We start from the raw sequence: 20,289 nt of genomic DNA, 5'->3' as shown, positions 1-20,289 counted from the left end.
AAAGTACAAGGTTTTCACACCTCCTGTATAGCTGTAACAATGGCTTCAAAAATTTCCTTTTCTTTTTTTTACAATGATCCTTAAGCTAGATTAATTTATCTTTAAATGGGGGGCAACCACAGCTGCAGACATCAGTTTACAGTACATATTAAGCAATTCAACTTATCCTTGTACTGTCATATGACTTTGCTTCTGGGGATCACTTCAAGCATCACTAGTGGCACTCAGTATGGGTCCCACAGTGTTATTCAAGGTTTACAGCATTGCACAAAACATGATGGAAACCACAAGAGACCACTTTTTACTATGATATACAATTTACTGGAGAGATGATCTCTTCATGTGGATATAACTAATAACATACAGAATTTTAAGCAATACTCATAACACTTGAGCTCACCAGGACAGCAACAGTAGGTGACTATGAAATTATGACAATAGTACAGTATGTACTACAGTTAATTTTATGTAGTTATGATTTAATACTGCACCTTTCCATTCACTTACATTTCTCTTGACTGCAAATGATGCCATGTATGGTCTATGATTCTGTGCATAAATTTTGATAAATTTCAACTTTTTATAATAGATTTATATGTATTTTATAGTAGTAAATGATAAAATGAACTAGTACCTATATATTTCATGCATTCATGACATAGCTAAATTTTTCTTAATTTTCTCAATATTTCTAGGCTACACAGTTCATCTAACTGAGAGTATTTTCAAATCTCAAAAAAATTTTCCAATTATATTTATTGAAAAAAATCTATGTATAAGTGGACTCAGGTTGTTCAAGGGGCAACTGTATACATACACATACTCACAAATTATATGTATTTATAAAATAGTATGTTCAATAAATTTGAGACAGCTAACAGTTTGCCATCAGGCCGCTCTGTTAAGTATACAACAATTCAAATGGACTATAATAGATTTAAAACCAATTTACATATTTACCATTTTCTCTCCTAAGAATTGTCTCCCAAGAGAAGTATCTCATCTCCACGTATGTTCCTGAGAACAAAAGACCATGTAATTTCAGTGCATTTCATGCCACTCAGGAAAACAAGGAACACTGCAACATTATTTCTTCTTTTGCACATGGTTGCTTTTTTTGTTTGTTTGTTTTTAACTTTTGAGTTTCTAATCTATGAACCAGACAAGGAGCTACAGACCGCAGTGACTTTTTAGTTGTAGAGAATCATGGATCAGAAGTTCCTTTTTAAAAATATAAAAAAGTACTGTTACATTGAGGGGACTGCAACTAATGTCACAAAATAAAATGTGCATAAATTACTGAAAGGAAAACTAATTTGCTCTGTAAACTTTCACCCAAATCACAACAAAATGTGCAAAAATAAAATAAAAATAGATAAACAGATCTACTATTTCATTTCTTCCACTGCTCATCTGTCAGTTTGTTGTACTGCAGTGGCTTTCTTGTTGCTATGAGGCTGGAGGCTATACTACCAGCAGGGTGACCCATGGTGCACAGGTTTTAGCAGAGCTTCCAGACTAAGGCAGACTGGAAAGAAAGGTAAGGCCATCCACTTCTGAAAGAATTGGCCACTGAAAACCTTATGAAAAGAAGTGAAGCATTGTCTCATATATTACTGGAAAACATTAGGGAAAGCCAGGAAACACTGTCAGATAATAGTGCCAGATGATGAACCCCTCAGTTTGGAAGGCACTCAAAATACAACTGGGGAAGAGTTGCCTCCTCAAAGTAGAGTTGACCTTAATGATGTGGATGCAGTAAACCTTTGGGGTCCTCCATTTGCTGATGTGGCACGACTCAAAATGGGAACAAATAGCTACAAACATTAATAATTTATTAATTTATTATCAGAATGTGGAATATATGAAGTATGAATCTAGGAAAACTGAAAGTCGTAAAAAATGAAATGGAATGCTTAAAGATCAATCTCCTAAGTATTAATGAGCTGAAATGGACCAGCATTGGCCATTTTAAATCAGACAATAATATGGTAGACTAAACCAACAATGATAAAATGAAAAGGAATGGTATCACATTTATCATCAAAAAGTATGTTTCAAGATTTATCCTGCAGTACAATGCTGTCAGTATAGGATAATACTCATATGCCTACAAGGCACAGCAGTTAAAATGACTATTATTCAAATTTATGCACCAAGGACCAAAGCAAAAGTTGAAGATATCGAAGAATTTTACCATTTATAGCCGGTGATTGGAATGCAGAAGCTGGAAACAAAGACGAATCATCAGTGGTTGGAAAATATGGCCTTGGCGATAAAAATAATGCTGGATAATACATGATAGGATTTTGCAAGACTTATTCATTGCAAATACTTTTTTTTCAATGACATAAATGGTGATTATACACATGGACCTCACCAGATTGAACACGTAGAAATCAAAACAACTACATCTGTGGAAAGAGGCCACTGGGAAGCTCAGTATCATCAGTCAAAACAAGGCCATGAGCTGATTATGAAACAGACCAACAATTGCTGATATGCAAGTTGAAGCTGAAGACAATTAAAATATGTCCACAAGAGAGAAAATATGACCTTGAGTACATCCCACCTGAATTTAGAGACCATCTGAAAATCAGATTTGACGCACTGAACAACAATGACTGAAAACCAGAGAAGTTGCGGGGTGACATCAAGAATATCATATACAAAGAAAGGAAAAGGTCATTAAAAAGACAGGAAAGAAGGAAAAGACCAAAATGGATGTCAGAAGAGACTCTGAAACTTGTTCTTGAATGGAGAGTAGCTAAAGTGAAAGGAAGAAATGTTGAAATAAAGGAGCTGAACAGAAGATTTCAAAGGGCAGCTTGAGAAGACAAACTAAAGTATTATAATGAAATATGCAAAGACCTGGAATTAGAAAACAAAATGCGAAGACCATGCTCAGCATTTCTCAAGCTGAACGTATTGAAGAAAAATTTCAAGGCTCAAATTGCAATATTTAAGGAGTCTATGGGCGAAATATCAATACTAATGGAGCAGCAGTCAAGAAATCAGACAACTAATTGCACTGGGCAAACCTGCTGCAAAAGTCCTCTTTAAAGGGCTAAAGAGCAAAGATGTCTCTTTGAAGATTTAGGTGCACATAACCCAAGCCATGGTATTTTCAATAGCCTCATATGTATGTGAAAGCTGGACAATGAATAAGGAAGACAAGAAGAATTGATGCTTTTGAGTCATGGTATTGGTGAAGAATACTGAAAATGTTGTGGACTGCCAGAAGAACGAACAAATCTGTCCTGGAAGAAGTACAGCTGGAAAACTCCTTGGAAGCAAGAATTGCTGGACTTTATCTCACCTACTTTGGTCATGTTGTCAGAGGAGACCATTCTCTGGAGAAGGATTTCATGCTTGGTGAAGTGGAGGATCAGTGAAAAAGGACAAGAATCTCACTCAATGTGAAATGGATTGACGTAGTAGCATATGATCAAGAAACAATGGTATAGAAGGAGGAAGTCCAAGATGCACTAAAGGAATTGGAAAAAAACAAGGCTCCAGGAATTGATGGCATATGCATTGAAATATTTCAACAAACAAATGCAGTTCTCAAGGCACTTTACTCATCTATGCCAGGAAATTTGGAAGACAGTTACCTGGACAATTTATTGGAAGAGATTCAAATTTGTGCCCCTTCCAAAGAAGCGTGATCCAACAGAATGCGGAAATTATCAACAATATTATCAATATCTGTGGTGGTTAAGTTTGTGTGTCAACTTAGCTAGGCCTAGTTGAGTGGCTGGGCAGCTGATGTAGTATTCCCCATGATGAGACTGGTAATCAACTCCATGGTGGAATCTATTGTAAGCAGCTGAATAGCTGCCTTTGGGTATATGGTCTGCTTCCCATATATAAGAAACAGCTTTGGGAACGGTCTCTAGCTTATGATATTCTTGGACCCTGCATGTAGCCATGTTGTTGTTCAGCAGCCTGCCATGCTCTGCTGACCTTGGGACTTGCAATGGACTTGAATTATGGCCTGCCATGTGGTTTGGTAACATCGGGACTGTGCCATTTTATTTGTCAACTTGGGGCTTGTTAGCCTCAGCAGCCACTAGCTGCCTGATTGAAAAGATGCCTCTAGCTTCAGTGGGCCAGAAGCATGAGGCAGAACTGAAACCCAAGGTCAAGGGGCTTTCACATAGTCCCTAGAGCCTGGCACTTGGAACTTCGACCTAAAGCCTCCAAACTGTGAGAGAATAAACTCCTGTTTTTTAAGGCCATCCCATTTGTGGTATATTCTTGTCAGAGTGGCACTAGGTAAACAGAACAATATCACAAGCAAGTAAAATGATGCTGAAGATAATTCAAAAACAGCCGTAGCAGTATATTGAGAGTGAACTTCCAGAAATGTGAGCTGGATTCAGAAGAGGACTTGGAGTGAAGGATATCACTGCTGATGTCAGATGGATCTTAGCTGAAAGCAAAGAATACTGGAAAGATGTCTACTTCTGTTTTACTGACTATGCAAAGGAGTTTGACTGTATAGATCATAACAAATTATGGATAACTTAGTGAAGAATAGGAATTCCAGAACACCTAATTGTGCTCATGAGGAACCTGTACATAGACCAAGAGACTGTCGTTCCAACAGAACAAGGGAATACTGCATGGTTTCAAACTGGGAAAGGTGTGCATCAGGCTTGTATCTTTTCATCATACTTAATCAATCTGTATGCTGAGCAAATAATTCGAGAAGCTGGACTATATGAAGAAGAACACAGCATCAGGATTTGAGGAAGACTCATTAACAACCTGCAATATGCAGATGACACAACCGTGTTCGGTGAAAGTGAAGATAACTTGAGCACTCATTGATGAAGATGAAAAAATCATCTTCAGTATGGATTACACCTCAACATAAATAAAACAAAAATCCTTACAACTGCACCAATAAGCAACATCATGATAAATGCAGAAAAGACTGATGTTGTAAGGGATTTCATTGTACTCGAATCTACAATCAACACCCATGGAAGCAGGAGTCAAGAAATCATATATCATACTGCACTGGGCAAATCTGCTGCAAAAGACCTCTTTAAAGCGTGCCCCTAACCCAAGCTATATATATGATGTTCCAGCAAGGCTCTCCCTTGTTGTGGATCCTGCATCCAACTCATCATCATCATCTTAAGTTCTTGGAACTTGAGCTAGCAGCCTGCCATGTGACCTGACAACTGTGGGTTCTTCACTCCCTGTGATCCTGTGAGTCAGGAGAAGCCTGATATCTAACCCACGAATGTGACACTTGCCAGTCTCCACAACCACGTAAGCCATTTCCTTGAGATAAATATATATGTATATTTGAGAAAGATATAGATAGGAGCTCTGGTGGCATAGTGCCTAAGGCATTTGACTGCTAATCAGAAGTTCAAAACCCACTAGCCACTCCTCGGAAGGAAGATTGGGCAACCTACTTCTGTAGAGATACTGCCTAGGAAACCCAAGGAGAGTTTGCTGAGTCAGAAACGACTCCACAGCAGTGAGTTTGGTTTTGGTTTTTTCATAGATACAGATACAGATATAGAGATCTATATTTATACAATGACTCTAGACTTCTTGGTAAGATATTTGCATGCTACAGAGTGGGAAATTAATCAAATAAAAATTCAGGCACTTCCACCTCAGTGAAATTTCTAGGAGTTCAGTGGCGTGGAACATGTTGCAATATTCCTTCCAAAGTGAAGGATAAATTGTTACATCTGGCCCCTTCTTCAACTACAAAGGAGGCACAACACAGTGTTGAGTGTCTGTGGACTTTGGAGGTAACATATCCCCTACTTGGGTGTGCTACTCCATCCTATTTATCAAGTGACTTGAAAAGCTGCTAGTTTAGAGGGGGGCTCAGAACAAGAGAAGGCTCTGCAACAGATTCAGGCTGCCATGTAAAATGCTCGGCCACTTGGACCATATGATCCAGCTCTTCCAATGGTGTTTAAAGTGTCAGTAGCAAATAAAACCAAAACCAAACTCACTGCCATTGAGTTGATTCTAATTCACAGTGACCCCTCCTTGGGTTTCCAAGGTGGTATCTCTACAGAAGTAGATTGCCCAGTCTTCCTTCCAAGGACTGGCTAGTGGGTTTGAACTGCCAGCCTTCTGGTTAGCAGTCAAATACCCTAGGTGTTTGAGATCCCAGTAGAGATGTTGTTTGAAGCCTTTGGCAGGGCCCCTATTGATGAATCACAGAGCAGACCCTTAGGATTTGGGAGCAAAGCCCTGCTATCCTCTACAGGTAACTACCCTCCTTTTGAGAAACAGCTTTTGGTTTGTTACTGGGCCTTAGCAGAGACTGAACACCTAACCATGGGCCACAAATTCACCATGAGGTCTGAGCTTCCCATCGTGAAATGGGTGTTGTCTGACCCACAGAGTTACAAAACTGAATGTGCACAGAAGCCACCATCATTAAGGAGAAGTAATATATATGAGATTGGGCTAGATCAGGACCTGAAGGCACAAGTAAGTTGCATGAGGAAGTGGCCCAAATGCCCATGGTCTCCACTCCTATCACATTACCTTCCCTCTCCAAGTCTTCACTTATGACCTCATGGGGAGTTCCTTATAATCATTTGACTGAGGAAGAGAAAACTTGTGCATGGTTTACAGATGGTTGGTTCTGTGGGATACACAGGCACTACTTGAAAGTGGACAGTGGCAACACTGTAGCCCCTTTCTGGGATCTTTTTGAAGGACAGTGATGAAAGGAAATACTTGCAATGAGCAAAACTACAACCAGTGGATCTGATTGTTCACTTTGCTTGAAAGAAGTTGCCAAATGTGTGTTGTATACTGATTCATGGAATATGGTCAATGGTTTGTCTAGATAGTCAGGGGAGGAACATGATTGGAAAATTGGTGACAAGGATGGATGGGGTAGAGATATGCAGATAGACCTCTCTGAATGGGCCAAAGAAATGAAGATATTCCTGTCTTATGTGAATGCTCACCAAAGGGTGACCTCAGTAGAGAAGGATTTTAGCAATCAAATGGATAAGATTATGTGTTCTGTGGAAAACAGTCATCCTCTTTCCCCAGCAACTCCTGTCATTCCCAATGGGCTCATGAACAAAGTGGCCATGATGGCAGGAATGGAGACTATGCATAAGCTCAACAATAAGGATTTTCATTCATCAAGGCCAACGTGGCTACAGCCACTACTGAGTGCCCAATCTGCCAGCAGCAGAGACCAACGCAGAGTCTCTAATATGATACCATTCCTCAAGGCAGTTAGATCACTTCCATCATGGAAAGGGCAGCATTTTGTTCTTCCTGGGTAGACACTTACTTTGGATATGGATTTGCCTCCCCTGAAAACAGTACTTCTGCCAAAACTAACATCCACGGATCCACAGAATGCCTTATCCACCATCATGGTATCCCAACACAGCATTTCCCTTGGGTCAAGGGACTCACTTCACTGTAAATAAAGTACAGCCATAGTACCATTCTTATGGAATTCACTGGTCTTACCATGTTCACCATAATTCTGAAGAACCTGGCTTGATAAAAAGATTCAATGGGCTTCTAAAGACACAATCACAGTGCCAGAGAGTTGGCAATACTTTACAAGGTTGGAGCAGTGCTCTCTAGGAGGCTGTATAAGCTGTCAACCAGTATTCAATATATGTTTCTGTTTCTCCCATAGTCAGGGTCCAGAAATTAAGGGGTAGAAATGAGGGTGGCACCACTCAATATTACCCTTAATGACTCACTCACAAAATTTTTGCTTTCTGCCCCCACAACCCTATGCTCTGTGGGTCTGGAGTTCTTAGTTCCAAAAGGAGGAATGTACCCACCAGGAGACATAACATTGATTTCATTGAATTGGAAGTTAAGAATGCCACTCAGCCACTTTGGGATCCTCAAGCCACTGTATCAATAAGAAAAGAAGGAAGTTACCATATTGGCTGGTGTGATTGATCCTGATATTTAAGGGGAAACAGGATTGATATTATATAATGGAAGAAAAGAGGAGTATTCCTGGAATACAGGAGGTCCCTGAGGGCCTCTCTTAGTACTACCATGCCCTGAGATTAAAGTCAATCAAAAATTACAGCAACTTAATTCCAGCATGACTACTTATGGCCCAGACCCCTTAAGGGAAGGTTTGGGTTACCCCACCAGCAAAGAAAAACACGACCAACTGAGGTGTTTGCTGAGGGTAAATGGGATATGAATAGCTAATGGAAGAAGGAGATTTCTCTGGTGGCATAGTGCCTAAGGCATTTGACTGCTAACCATAAGGCTAGTGGTTCAAACCCACCAGCCACTCCTTGGAAGGAAGGTTGGGCAATCTACTTCTGTAGTGATACCACGTTGGAAACCCAAGGAGGGGTTACTATGAGTCAGGTCCGACTCCACGGCAGTGAGTTTGTAGGAGCTCTGGTAGTGTAGTGCCTAAAGCACTTGACTGCTAACCAGAAGGCTGGCAGTTCAAACCCACCAGCCACTCCTCAGAAGGAAGGCTGGGCAATCTACTTCCGTAGTGATACTGTCTCAGAAACCCAAGGAGGGGTCGCTATGAGTCGGGTCTGACTCCATGGCACATAACAACAGAAGAAGGTAGCTCTAAATAGCAGTTACAACTACATGACCAGTTACAGAAACAAGGATTGTAATTGTTATGTTTCTTCCTTGTTTTATTATACGTGTATGTGTGTGTATGTGTGTGTGGGAGCTCTGGTGGTGTAGTGCCTAAGGCATTTGACTGCTAACCAGAAAGCTGGTGGTTTAAACTCACCAGGCACTCCTAGGAAGGAAGATCGGGCAACCTACTTCCATAGAGATACCACCTCAGAAACCCAAGGAAGGGTTGCTATGAGTCGGATTCGAATCAACGGCAGTGGGTTTGTTTTTTGCTTATGTATATATATATATACACGTACATATATATGTATATGTGTGTATGTATGTGTGTGTGTGTGTGTATTGTTATGTACCATCAAGTCTGACAGCATATATACATACACACACACACACACATATATATGCATATATGTGTGTATACATATGTATATATGTGTGTGTGTGTATACACACACACACACACACACATATATATATATAGCAAATATTTTTGTTTTCTTATAAAATATAAGATATAAACAGGACTAATATATTTTCAGTTGTATGCATGCTAGTTATATCATATTAGGTACAAGTATAACTTTATAATGTTTTTATTTAGAGATTATATATTGTTTAGAGAAATGGGTACCAGTAACAAGTTGACAAGGAGTAAACTGTGATTGCTAATGTTATGTGTCAAGTTGGTTAGACCTTGATTTCTAGTAGATGTCCTCCATTTTGTGATCTGATGTAATAATCCTCCATTTTTTATGTTATGAATCCTAACATTCATATACTAATGAGGCAGGATTAGTGTGGGGTGTATCCTACAAGAATGTGTGAAGTCCCATCTTTACAAATAAGTCATGACTTCATTTGAGTCACATCCTTACTCAAGTCACAACCTTACTCTGATGTAAGGGTAGTGTCCTTAGGGATGTAACCTGCATCAAGTATATGTACATGGATGCTCTGGCAAGGCCCTCCCTTGCTCTGGATCCTATATCTGGCTCATCATCACCTGACCTCTGGTTCTTGGGACTTGAGCTGGCAGCTTGTTATCTAACCTACTGGATCTGGGATTCACTATCTTCTACAGTGCTGTGAGCCAGTAGCCTGCCATCTGACCTGCCGACCTGGGGATCCATCAGCTTCCACAGCCCTATGAGCAAACAGCCTGTCATCTGACCTGCCGATTGTGGGTTCATCAACCTCTCTAACCATATGAGTCTGGGAATGCTCTAGCCTGACACCTGACTCACAGATTTGGGACTTGCGAGCCTCCACAACCACATAAGCCATTTCCTTTAGATAAAATTATATATACATATGCCTCACCGAATTATCTTCTCTAGAGAACCTAACATAAGACAGATACCTTCCTGAATTTATGTTCCATGTTTCAGCAAACTTTTCTTTTCCATAGACAACAGTAAGAAGAATGAACCAATTTAATCCTATATCTGTTAGTTTGACTTTTCTATAGCTCTCCTTTCTAATCAGGTTTTTCTAGAACCAGTTACCTCTGTTGTCCTTAGTTCTTTGACTTTTAGAGCTGGAGTTTCTTTTAAACCAAGTTAATATGATCCATATTTTCTCACTAAACAGTTTTCCCTCTCAGGAGTAGAACCTTTGTATCTTTTATCTCAAAAAGATCAATTTTAAGTAAAACAAATCAGAATTTAAATATAAAAAATATTTAACAAATATAGTTTATTTTACTTTGGGTGAAAATCTCTGCTTTATTTTTTATTCTGATTACAGGGATCCTTTGTTTATTAACTCATTCAGCTCTTTCAACAAAAACAGCTACAATGTACTCATTAATATATTAAGCACTAAGGATAAATTTTAAAACCTACTCATCATTGTATATTTATTAACCTGAACTAAAATGTCACTTTTAAAAGATCAGCTTCCTATTGGCAAAGTTTAGTAAATCAACCAGTGACAATTAAATTTAAATTTAGAATTTTTACTATGGCCTATTTCCAATGATCAGAGGCCAAGTTTTATAAAAGAGAATTGCAAATTTTATGCCAATTCCTTTTGAAAAACTATGCATCCTACTCAAGAATACCAAAATTAAACACGTTTATTTCACTTACCCACCAACAGTGCATGGCCGAAAATTTTGTAGAACACATTGCTGTCCACTTCCAGGTCCATGGTCCTGGACATGCTGAGGCCTCTACTGAAGGAGTTCCATACTGAGCAGCCCTGTATGTAGGAATCTGAATAGGAAAGAGTAAGGTAAGAACTGGAACTAGACTACTGGTACTACCCATTACCATCTAGTAAATTTCAAATCATGGCGATCCCATGTGTACCAGAGCAGAATTATGCTCAAGAGGGTATTCTTGGCTATGATTGCTACTGAAGCAGATTGCCAAGTCTTTCCTCCTTAGTATCACTGGGTAGTTTTGAGCCACCAATCTTTAGTTTGGGAGCTCTGGTAGCATAGTGCCTAAGGCATATGACTGCTAACCAGAAGGCTGGCAATTAAAACCCACCAGACAATCCTCAGAAGAAAGACTGGGCAATCTACTTCCATAGTGATAACACCTCAGAAACCCAAAGTGGGGTCACTATGAGTTGGATCCAACTCAATGGCAGTGAGTTTGGGTTTTTTTTTTTTTTTTTCCGGTTCTTTGGGTTAGTAGTCAATTACAAACCAGTTGTCCCACCTAGGGACTTTATAAAGAACAAATCACAAAGGTTCCTCAGGTTTTGTTGATCACATCTAAAGCAAACTGTACTATAGCTAAAAGCATCCCTCTCACCATAATGAGATTCAGAAGGCAAAGAGTTAACAGCAGCAATCAAATCAAATGAAGAAAATCACTGGGCCTCAGACATACCAATGACTTAAGCAAAGTGAAACCCAACATGCAAGTATTAGAAAAGAAAATGATGTAAGCATAAAACAGTATGGCCATGACCAAACCACAAAAGAATGCATGCATGCCTATCAAGATATCATACTGGGCACCATCTTTGGTACCAACTCTCATCACAATATGGCAGATAGCAGCTACAGAAAATTTAAGGACAACATGAAGGATACTGTTTATTGGCCAACCCTGATCTTTGAAAACTGCATCTGGTATGAGGAGATATGGTTATTACTTCTTGAGCTGTGAGTTAATATTTTTAACTTGTCAGGCAACAATATTCCTGGCCCAAGTCACCTAGAGATTCTGATTCCATGTAAGCAAAGTCAGGGGGTGACCTGAGGAACTTGACACTCACATTTGATCACAGTAGATTTATAAGCTAAAGAGGAAGAACCCTGTATTTTGCTAAAAGGAACAGACATTTAGGAAAATTATCCAAGCTCATTTTCTAATCTCTGGGTTACTGTGTTATCTGCCCAGGAAACACAAAATAGGCATATTTTATGACCCCAAAATCATTTTATGAGGTTTAGATCAGCCAATGAATATTTACTTAAAAGAAAACAAACCCACTGCCATTGAGTCAATTCCAAGTCACAGCAACTCTGTAAGACAGAATAAACTGCCCCATAGGTTTCCAAGGCCGGAAATCTTTACAGAAATAGACTGCTTCATCTTTCTCCCTCCACAAACCTTTTGGTGCTTAGTATCAACTATATGTTTAAGGCAGTCTGTACTGTGCTGGGAATAAAAAGATGAACAAAAGTAAGTGAACTCTGCACCTGAGTATCTTCAGTCTGTTGGAGGAAATGGAAATTAGCATAATAAAAAATTTATTATTTGGATAATTAGATTAAACTTTTGAAAAAGAAGTTCTGTATTATTTCCAGATAATGAAAGAGATATGAATGCCAAATTTTGGGGATAATGGAAAAATTACTTTGGTTTATGGAATAATTAAACTTCTAAAGCTGAGACAATGCAGAAAATTTTCAACTATAAGATCACCATATGTCCTGGACCTCCACATTCCCCTCCATGTCAGGTACACTAGTACCCTCTGCCCCCACATTACTAATCAAGGATCTACCTCAATAAGATAACCCATCCATATCTACTTCTGCAGGGAAACACTGTCTGCTAGAGACATCTCCTGACTCTGTATCTTCACTATAATATCACTCCATTACAACGTGCCTGCTCATCGGAACAACCAAGTACAGAGGTGCTCTTAATGGGTGGAGTTCAGGTATCGGTAAGCCTTTAAAAATAGACTGCAAAAATTCTAATGCACTTCTAACTCTAGTGACTGGAGGCAATTGGCCACACAGGGTGAGAGAGCCTTCAGGGCATGAAACAATAAAAGATTCTTTGGCCATTATGTCAGAAGTTTCTAACCTCAGGGTTAATGTGTTATCCCTCCAAGGAAACATATTTGTCGTCTAATAGAGAGCTAAAAGGGATAATGTTATTAATTCAGTGGTTTTTCAATCTTTCTTATAAAGCACTAAACTTTTTCTTCAAATAATACTTAATACATATGAAAATAGATTTTAAATACACACATACACACACATAGCTACTCTGATTGAAGCAGAGGAGCTCTGGTAGCATAGTGCCTAAGGCATTCAACTGCTAACCAGAAGGTTGGCAGTTCAAACCCATCAGCCATTCCTCGGAAGGAAGATTAGCCAATCTACTTCCATAGTGATACTGCCTCGGAAACCTGAGGAGGGGTCGGTATGAGTCAGGTTCGACTCGACAGCAGTGAGTTTGTTTAATTTGGATTGACGCAGAGGTAGAAGGATAGGGATTGAATGAAAATTCTGAGCAAGAGAGTGTTTTGACTATGTGCACTCAATAACTCATACGTGAGTGCCTACCCTTACTTAAAGGAGTCCTTGTGGTGCAAACGGTTAAGCACTCAGTTGCTAACCAATAGGTTGATGGTTTGAAGCAACCCACTGGCTCTGCAACAAGAGAAAGACTTGGCAATCTGCTTCTGTAAAGATTACTTTCTAGGAAACTAACCCTATAAAGTAGTTCTACTCTGTCATATCAGGTTGCTATGAGTTGAAATTGACTCAACGGCACCCAACAAAAATAACAACTCTCACTTATACTGGAGCTGCCCCATATCAAATATCCTGTGGCACTGTAAGCACTAGGAAACCAAAGGATCAGAGAGGTGGGCACAAAGACATTAAGCATCCCAATGTACCAGGGACAGGGCTATGTTAGGAACCATCCTTGTAAATGAATGTTAAATAAATACAGTGGAAGAAATCTGAAAAATAAGAATAAATAAACATCCTTGGTGTGGAAACAATTTGAAATAAGGAAAAATGATGCCATATCCTGTCCTCAATGTCCTCCAAGATTATTCTGTCATTACCTATTAAAATTCTCCCATCTGCCAACCACCATGTGCACCACCAAGTATACCATGATGTCTTTGGTGAATTCCCAGAATACCTCTGAGCTCCCAGAACAGCATTCCTTTAAGGGATCCCTGTTGATACAACAGTTAAGTGCTTGGTAGCTAACCTAAAGGATGTCAGTTCAAACCCACCCAGCAGCTCAACAGGAGAGAGACCTAGTGATCTACTTCAGTAAAGATTAAAGCCATGAAAATGCTATAGGGCACTTCTACTCTGTCACATGGGTTCACTACGAGTCAAACTTGACTTGAAGTCACCTGCCAACAACAACAAAAGGGAGGCAAAGTTAGAATGTGTGAGTGTTGGCAAAACATTGTTCTACCCCCTACTTTGGCAAGTAGCAACTGGGATGTTAAAAGCTTGCAAGCAGCCATCTAGATGCAGTGATGGGTCTCTCCTCATCCAGAGCAAAGAAGAATGAAGAAAACCAAAGATTCATGGAAACAATTAGTCCTGGCAACTGGTACACCATGCAATCCACAGCCTATATGACTATGACACCAGAAGAACTAGATAGTGCCCAGCTACCACTGTCAACCACTTGGAAGGGGATCTATGTAGGAGATCCTGGATAGAGAGGGAGAACATTGTGGAATGAAACTCAAAAGCATTTGGGAAAAAAAAGGGAGGGGGGCAGGTTTGCTGGTCTGATAGAGCCAGGTGGAACCACTGAAACTATGGCCCCCTAACTGCTCTTCAGGTCTGGAAACAAAAGACAGGCATATGAGTTGAACATTTATCTGAGGTAGATACACTCCTTGGAGAGAACTATCATGGGAGAAAGAAGGGCTGCTTATGCACAAGGAGACAACACATGGGGGCAGGAGTACATGGAGGGCTGGACACAGGGAAGAGGTAACTATTGGGAAAAAGTGGGAGGGGAGCTTTTACATTGGGGTAAATTGTAGTCAATGTCATGAGACAAAGTATATGTGAACTGCTGTACTGAAAGTGAATTTGCTCTGTAAATTTTCACCCAAATCACAATTAAAAAAAAAGAAAAAGAATGAGTGTTGGAAGTGACTAAAGGTAACTCACAAATGGAGCTGCTATCCCCACTACTTAACATCAGTACCCCAATTCTGCGACTCTCTGCATATCACCTCCGGGTTTAAGTTTTTACCCTGGATCTTCCTTCCCTTCAACTTTGGTTTCAGAAACTGCTATGGGAACTTTCCAAAGAGGTTAAAACTTGGGTAATGAAAGTCCAAAAAATTCCCCAGAGGCATAGGCAAGACATGAATGTTTATTCAGAATAAAAACAAAGAGAATCAGGAATTTAAAAGAAAGAAAGCAGGCTTACAAACATTGCTACCAATTCAGTGTCCAGCAGCAGTGGGTCAGAGTGGATCCAATATGACCACTAACCCCTTCCCACTTTGTAGGGATACTTATACTTGAGTTTGAGGAAGTGGGGATGGGGGCTATGTGATTGGAATGGAGCACTACGTGACTGGCTTCAGACTTGGTGATGCCAGGTCCAATTGGGAGAGGGCCTCACTGAATGCCCTACAACCATCACCTGTGTGTGCTCTGATAACAAGTTGTGTACTAGCAAGCTTTAAGCTTAAAACTATTCAAAGGACAGTTAATATCAGAGCCCCTGGGGGCAGTGCTGGTAACTGTCAGCGAGCCGGGCGAAGGCAGGCAGGTGTTAGAGTGCCTGAAGGTGGTGCCAGTAAGTGTCAGAGAGCCAACCACAGGAGAACAGGTGTTGAAGAGGCTGGGGGAGGCCAGGAAGTGAGTGGAGCAGCCTGAAACAGCTAAGGGAGACAAACTGTCTGCTAGTTTGTCTTATGGTGGAGGGTTGTGAGTTGCTGTGAGGCTGGAGGCTATGCCACTGGTGTTTCAAATGCCAATAGGGTTATCCCTGGTGTGCAGGCTTCAGTGGAGCTTGCAGATGACGACATACTCGGAAGAAGGAAGAGACCATCCATTTCTCAAAGAACTGGCCAGTGAAAACCTTATGAATAGCAGTGAAACACTGTCTGATACATTACAGAAAAACTTTATGAAGCCCTGAAACATTGTCCAATATAGTGCCAGAAGATTAGGTCAGAAGCCATGCAAAACTTGACTGGGGAAGAGCTGCCTCATCAGAGTAGAGCCAATGTTGATGATGTGAAAAGAGTAAAGCTTTCGGGACCCCGTTTGCTGATGTAGCACATCTCAAGATGAGAAGAAACAGCTGCAAACATCCATTAATAATCAGAACATGGAATGTACAAAGTATGAATCTAGGGAAATTGAAAGTTGTCAAAAATGAAATGGAACATGTAAAGATCAATATCCTAGACATTAGTGAGCTGAAATGGACTGGTTTTGGCAATGTTGAATCAGACAATCATGTGATCTGTCATGCTGGGATTGACAAATCAAAGAGGAATGGCATGGCATTCATCATCACAAAGAATGTATCAAGACCTATCCTGAAGTAATGCTGTCAGTGATAGGATAATATCCATATGTCTACAAGGGAGACCAGTTAATACTACTAATATTCAAATTTAGACAACAAAGCCAAAGATGAAAAAATTGAAGATTTTTACCAACTTCTGCAGTGTGAAATTGACCGAACATGCAATCAAGATGTGCCGATTATCACTGGTGATTGGAATGCAAAAGTTGCATAGAAGAATCACCAGTAGTTGGAAAATATGGCCTTGGTGACAGAAATAACACTAGAGATCACATGATAGAATTTTGTAAGACCAACGACTTACTCATTGCAAACACCTTTTTTCGACAACACAAATAGCAGCTATACACATGGACTTTGCCAGATGAAGTACACTGTTAGATCGAATGTATCTGTGGCAAGAGGCAATGGAGAAACTCAATATCTTCAGCCAAAACAAGACCAGGAGCTGATTGTGGAACAGACCATCAATTTCTCATATGCAAGTTCAAGCTGAATCTAAAGACAATTAAAAGAAGTCCATGAGAGTCAAAATATGATCTTGATTATATCACTCCTGAATTTAGAGGCCATCTATGGAACAGATCTGATGCATTGATCACCAATGACCGAAAATCAGACGAATTGTGGGATAAAATCAAGAACATCATCCATGAAGAAAGCAAAAAGATCATTAAAAAAACAAGAAAGGAAAAAAAGACTAAAATGGATGTCAGAAGAGACTCTGAAACATATCCTTGAATGGAGAGTAATTAAAGCAAATGGAAGATTCAACAAGATAAAAGAGCTGAACAGAAGATTTCAAAGAGCATCTGGAGAAGACAAAGTCAAGTACTATAATGAAAGGTCCAAAGAACTGGAATTAGAAAACCAAAAAGAAAGAACATGCTTGGCATTTCTCAAGATGAAAGAACGGAGGAAAAAATTTAAGCCTTGAATTACAATACTGAAAGATTCCATGGGCAATATGTTGAATGATGCTGGAAACATCAAAAGAAGATGGATGGAATGCACAGTCACTATACCAAAAAGAACTGGCAGATGATCATCCCTTTTAGGAGGTAGAATATGATCGAGAACCAATGGTACTGCAGGAAGAAGTCAAAGCAGCACTGACGGAATTGGCGAAAAACAAGGTTCCAGGAATTGATGGAATACTCACTGAGATATTTCAACAAATGGATGCCACGCTGGAGGTACTCACTTGGCTATGCCAAGAGATTTGGAAGACAGCTACCTGACCAACTGACTGGAAGAAATCCATATTTGTACCCATTCCAAAAAGAAAGGTGATCCCATAGAATGTGGAAATTATCAAACAATTGATATCACATGCAAGTAAAATTTTACTGAAGATAACTCAGAAAATGGTTGCAGCAGTATATTGACAGAGAACTTCCAGAAATGCAAGCTGGATTCAGAAGGGGATGTGGAATGAGGGATATCATAGCTTACGTCACTTGGATCTTGGCTCAATGCAAAGAATACCAATAAAACTTGTGTTTTATTGACTATGCAAAGGCATTTGATTGTGTGGATTATTACAAATTATGGATAACTTTGAGAAGAATGGGAATTATAGAACACTTAATTGGTCTCATGAGGAACTGTACATAGACTAGGAGGCTATCGTTAGAAAAGAGCAAGGGGATACTGCATGGTTTAAAATCAGGAAAGGAGTGTGTCAGGGTTGTACCCCTTCACCATATTGATTCAATCTGTATGCTGAGCAAATAATCCAAGAAGCTGGACTATATGAAGAAGAACATGGCATCAGTATTGGAGGAAGGCACATTAACAATCTGAGATATGCAGACAACACAACTTTTCTTGCCGAAAGTGAGGATAACTTGGAGCACTTACTGATGAAGATTAAAGACTACAGTCTGCAGTATGGATTACACCCCAACATAAAGAAACCAAAGATCCTCACAACTTGACCAATAAGCAGCATCACAATAAATGAAGAAAAGAATGAAGTTGTCAAAGACTACATATTGCTTGGTTCTGTGATCAACGCCAATGGAAGCAGCAGTCAAGACACCAAAAGTCATATTGCGTTGGCAAATTTGCTGCAAAAGACCTCTTTCAAGTGCTGAAAAGCAAAGATAGCTCTATGAAGACTAAAATGAGCCTATCCCAACCCATGGTATTTTCAATCACCTAATATGAATGTGAGAGCTGGAAAATGAATATGGTAGATCAAAGAAGAATTGATGCTTTTGAGTTGTGGTACTGGCAAAGAATGCTGAAAGTATCATGGACTACTAAAAAAACTAAAAAATCTGTCCTGGAAGAAGTACAGCCAGAATGCTCCTTGGAGGTGAGAATGGCCGGACTTCGTCTCATCTACTTTGGTTATGTTGTCAGAAGGGACCACTACCTGGAGAAGGATGTCATGCTTGGTAAAGTGGAGGGTCAATAAAAGAGGGGAAGGCCCTCAACAAGATGGACTGACACAGTGGCTGCAGCGATGGGCTCAGGTATAGTAGGGATTGCACAAAGGACTTTCTTGCACAATGCCACTGAGTGGGTTTGAATTGCCAACCTTTTGGAGCTACACTATGCAATGTCAACTTGCCTCTAATCACAAAACTAGTAAACGGTAGAAGCAGGATTCAGAACCTGTGGGTGTCTGATTCACTCTACTTTTGTTATACCTACAATGATGTTTCTCAAAGTGGACTACCTCTTTCTGAATCAGAAGATATTTTTGATAAAAATTTAGACCTCTAGGCCCATCTTAGACCAGAATATTTCAGAGTAGGGGCTATAGCTCTGAATAAGTTCCCTAATATTTTAGGCATAGTGGGTAAGACATCTGGCTATCTAGAAGGCCAGTGGTTTAAACCCACCACCTGCTCCGTGGGAGGAAGATGAGGCAGTCTACTTCTATAAAGATTTATAGCTTTAGAAACCCAGTGAGGGTCACTATGAGTCAGATTCAGTGGGTTTTTTGGAGATTATTGCCAAGAGGCAATTGTTTGAAGAAAACACAGGGATAATGCATACTATAAAATTAGGAAAGATGTGCATCAGAGTTGTATCCTTTCACTGTATTTATTTAACCTGTGTGCTAAGGAAATGATTAGAGAAGCTGGACTACATGAAGAGGAATATGACATCAGGATTGGAGGAAGATTCATTAACAACCTTTGATATGCAGATGATACAACCTTGCTTGATGAAAGTAAAAAGAACCTGAAGCACTTATTGATGAAGATCAAAAATTACAGACTTCAGTATGGATTACAACCCAAGAAAACAAAAATCCTCACAAATGTACCAATAAGCAATATGATAAAGGTAGAAAATACTGTTGTCATCAAGGATTTAATTTTACTTGGATCTACAATCAACATCCATGGAAATAGTCAAGAAATCAAACGACATATACACTATGCAAATCTGTGCAAAAGATCTCTTTAAAGTTTTAAAAAGTAAAGATGGCACCTTGAGAACTAAGAGGTGCCTGACTCAAGCCATAGTATTTTCAGTAGCCTCATATACATGTGAAAGCTGAACTATCGATAAGGAAAACTGAAGAAGAATTGATGGCTTCAGATTATGGTGCTGGTGAAGAATACTGACTATATACAATGGACTACCAGAAGAACAAACAAATCTGTTTTGGAAGAACTACATCTAGAATGTTCCTTAGAAGAACAGATGGTGAAACTTTGTCTCATGTACTTTGGACATGTTATCAGGAGGGACCAGTCTTTAGAGAAGAACATCATGCTTAGTAAAGTAGAGTGTCAGTGCAAAGAAGGAAGCCCCTTAATAAGATGGATGAACACTGTGGCTGCAACAATGGGCTCTAACATAGGAACAATTATGAGGATGGTGCAGAACCAGGTAACATTGTGTTCTGTTTACACAGAGTTTCTATGAGTTGGAAATGACTTGATAGCACCCAACAACAGCAACAACATTGTTTGAT

At 39.7% G+C, this 20,289-nt stretch overlaps 1 protein-coding gene across 1 annotated transcript in view; it reads right to left on the bottom strand.

Moving 5' to 3' along the window:
* The window catches only part of PKHD1 (PKHD1 ciliary IPT domain containing fibrocystin/polyductin), a 774,619-nt gene that overhangs the window by 454,162 nt on the left and 300,168 nt on the right, over window positions 1-20,289 (bottom strand). The window contains exons 40-41 of the mRNA XM_007936280.1: window positions 10,698-10,823; window positions 961-1,017 (exon numbers count right to left, since the gene is read on the bottom strand). Of these exons, the coding sequence (XP_007934471.1) occupies window positions 961-1,017; window positions 10,698-10,823 (183 nt within the window). The remainder of the gene's footprint in view (window positions 1-960; window positions 1,018-10,697; window positions 10,824-20,289) is intronic.

This window comes from Orycteropus afer, unplaced genomic scaffold, assembly GCF_000298275.1.
Source record: "Orycteropus afer afer isolate SDZICR_OR568_19922 unplaced genomic scaffold, OryAfe1.0 scaffold00034, whole genome shotgun sequence".
Lineage (NCBI taxonomy): Eukaryota > Metazoa > Chordata > Mammalia > Tubulidentata > Orycteropodidae > Orycteropus > Orycteropus afer.
The sequence above is the reverse complement of the archived record's forward strand: the minus strand, read 5'-3'. Positions and strand labels throughout refer to the sequence as shown.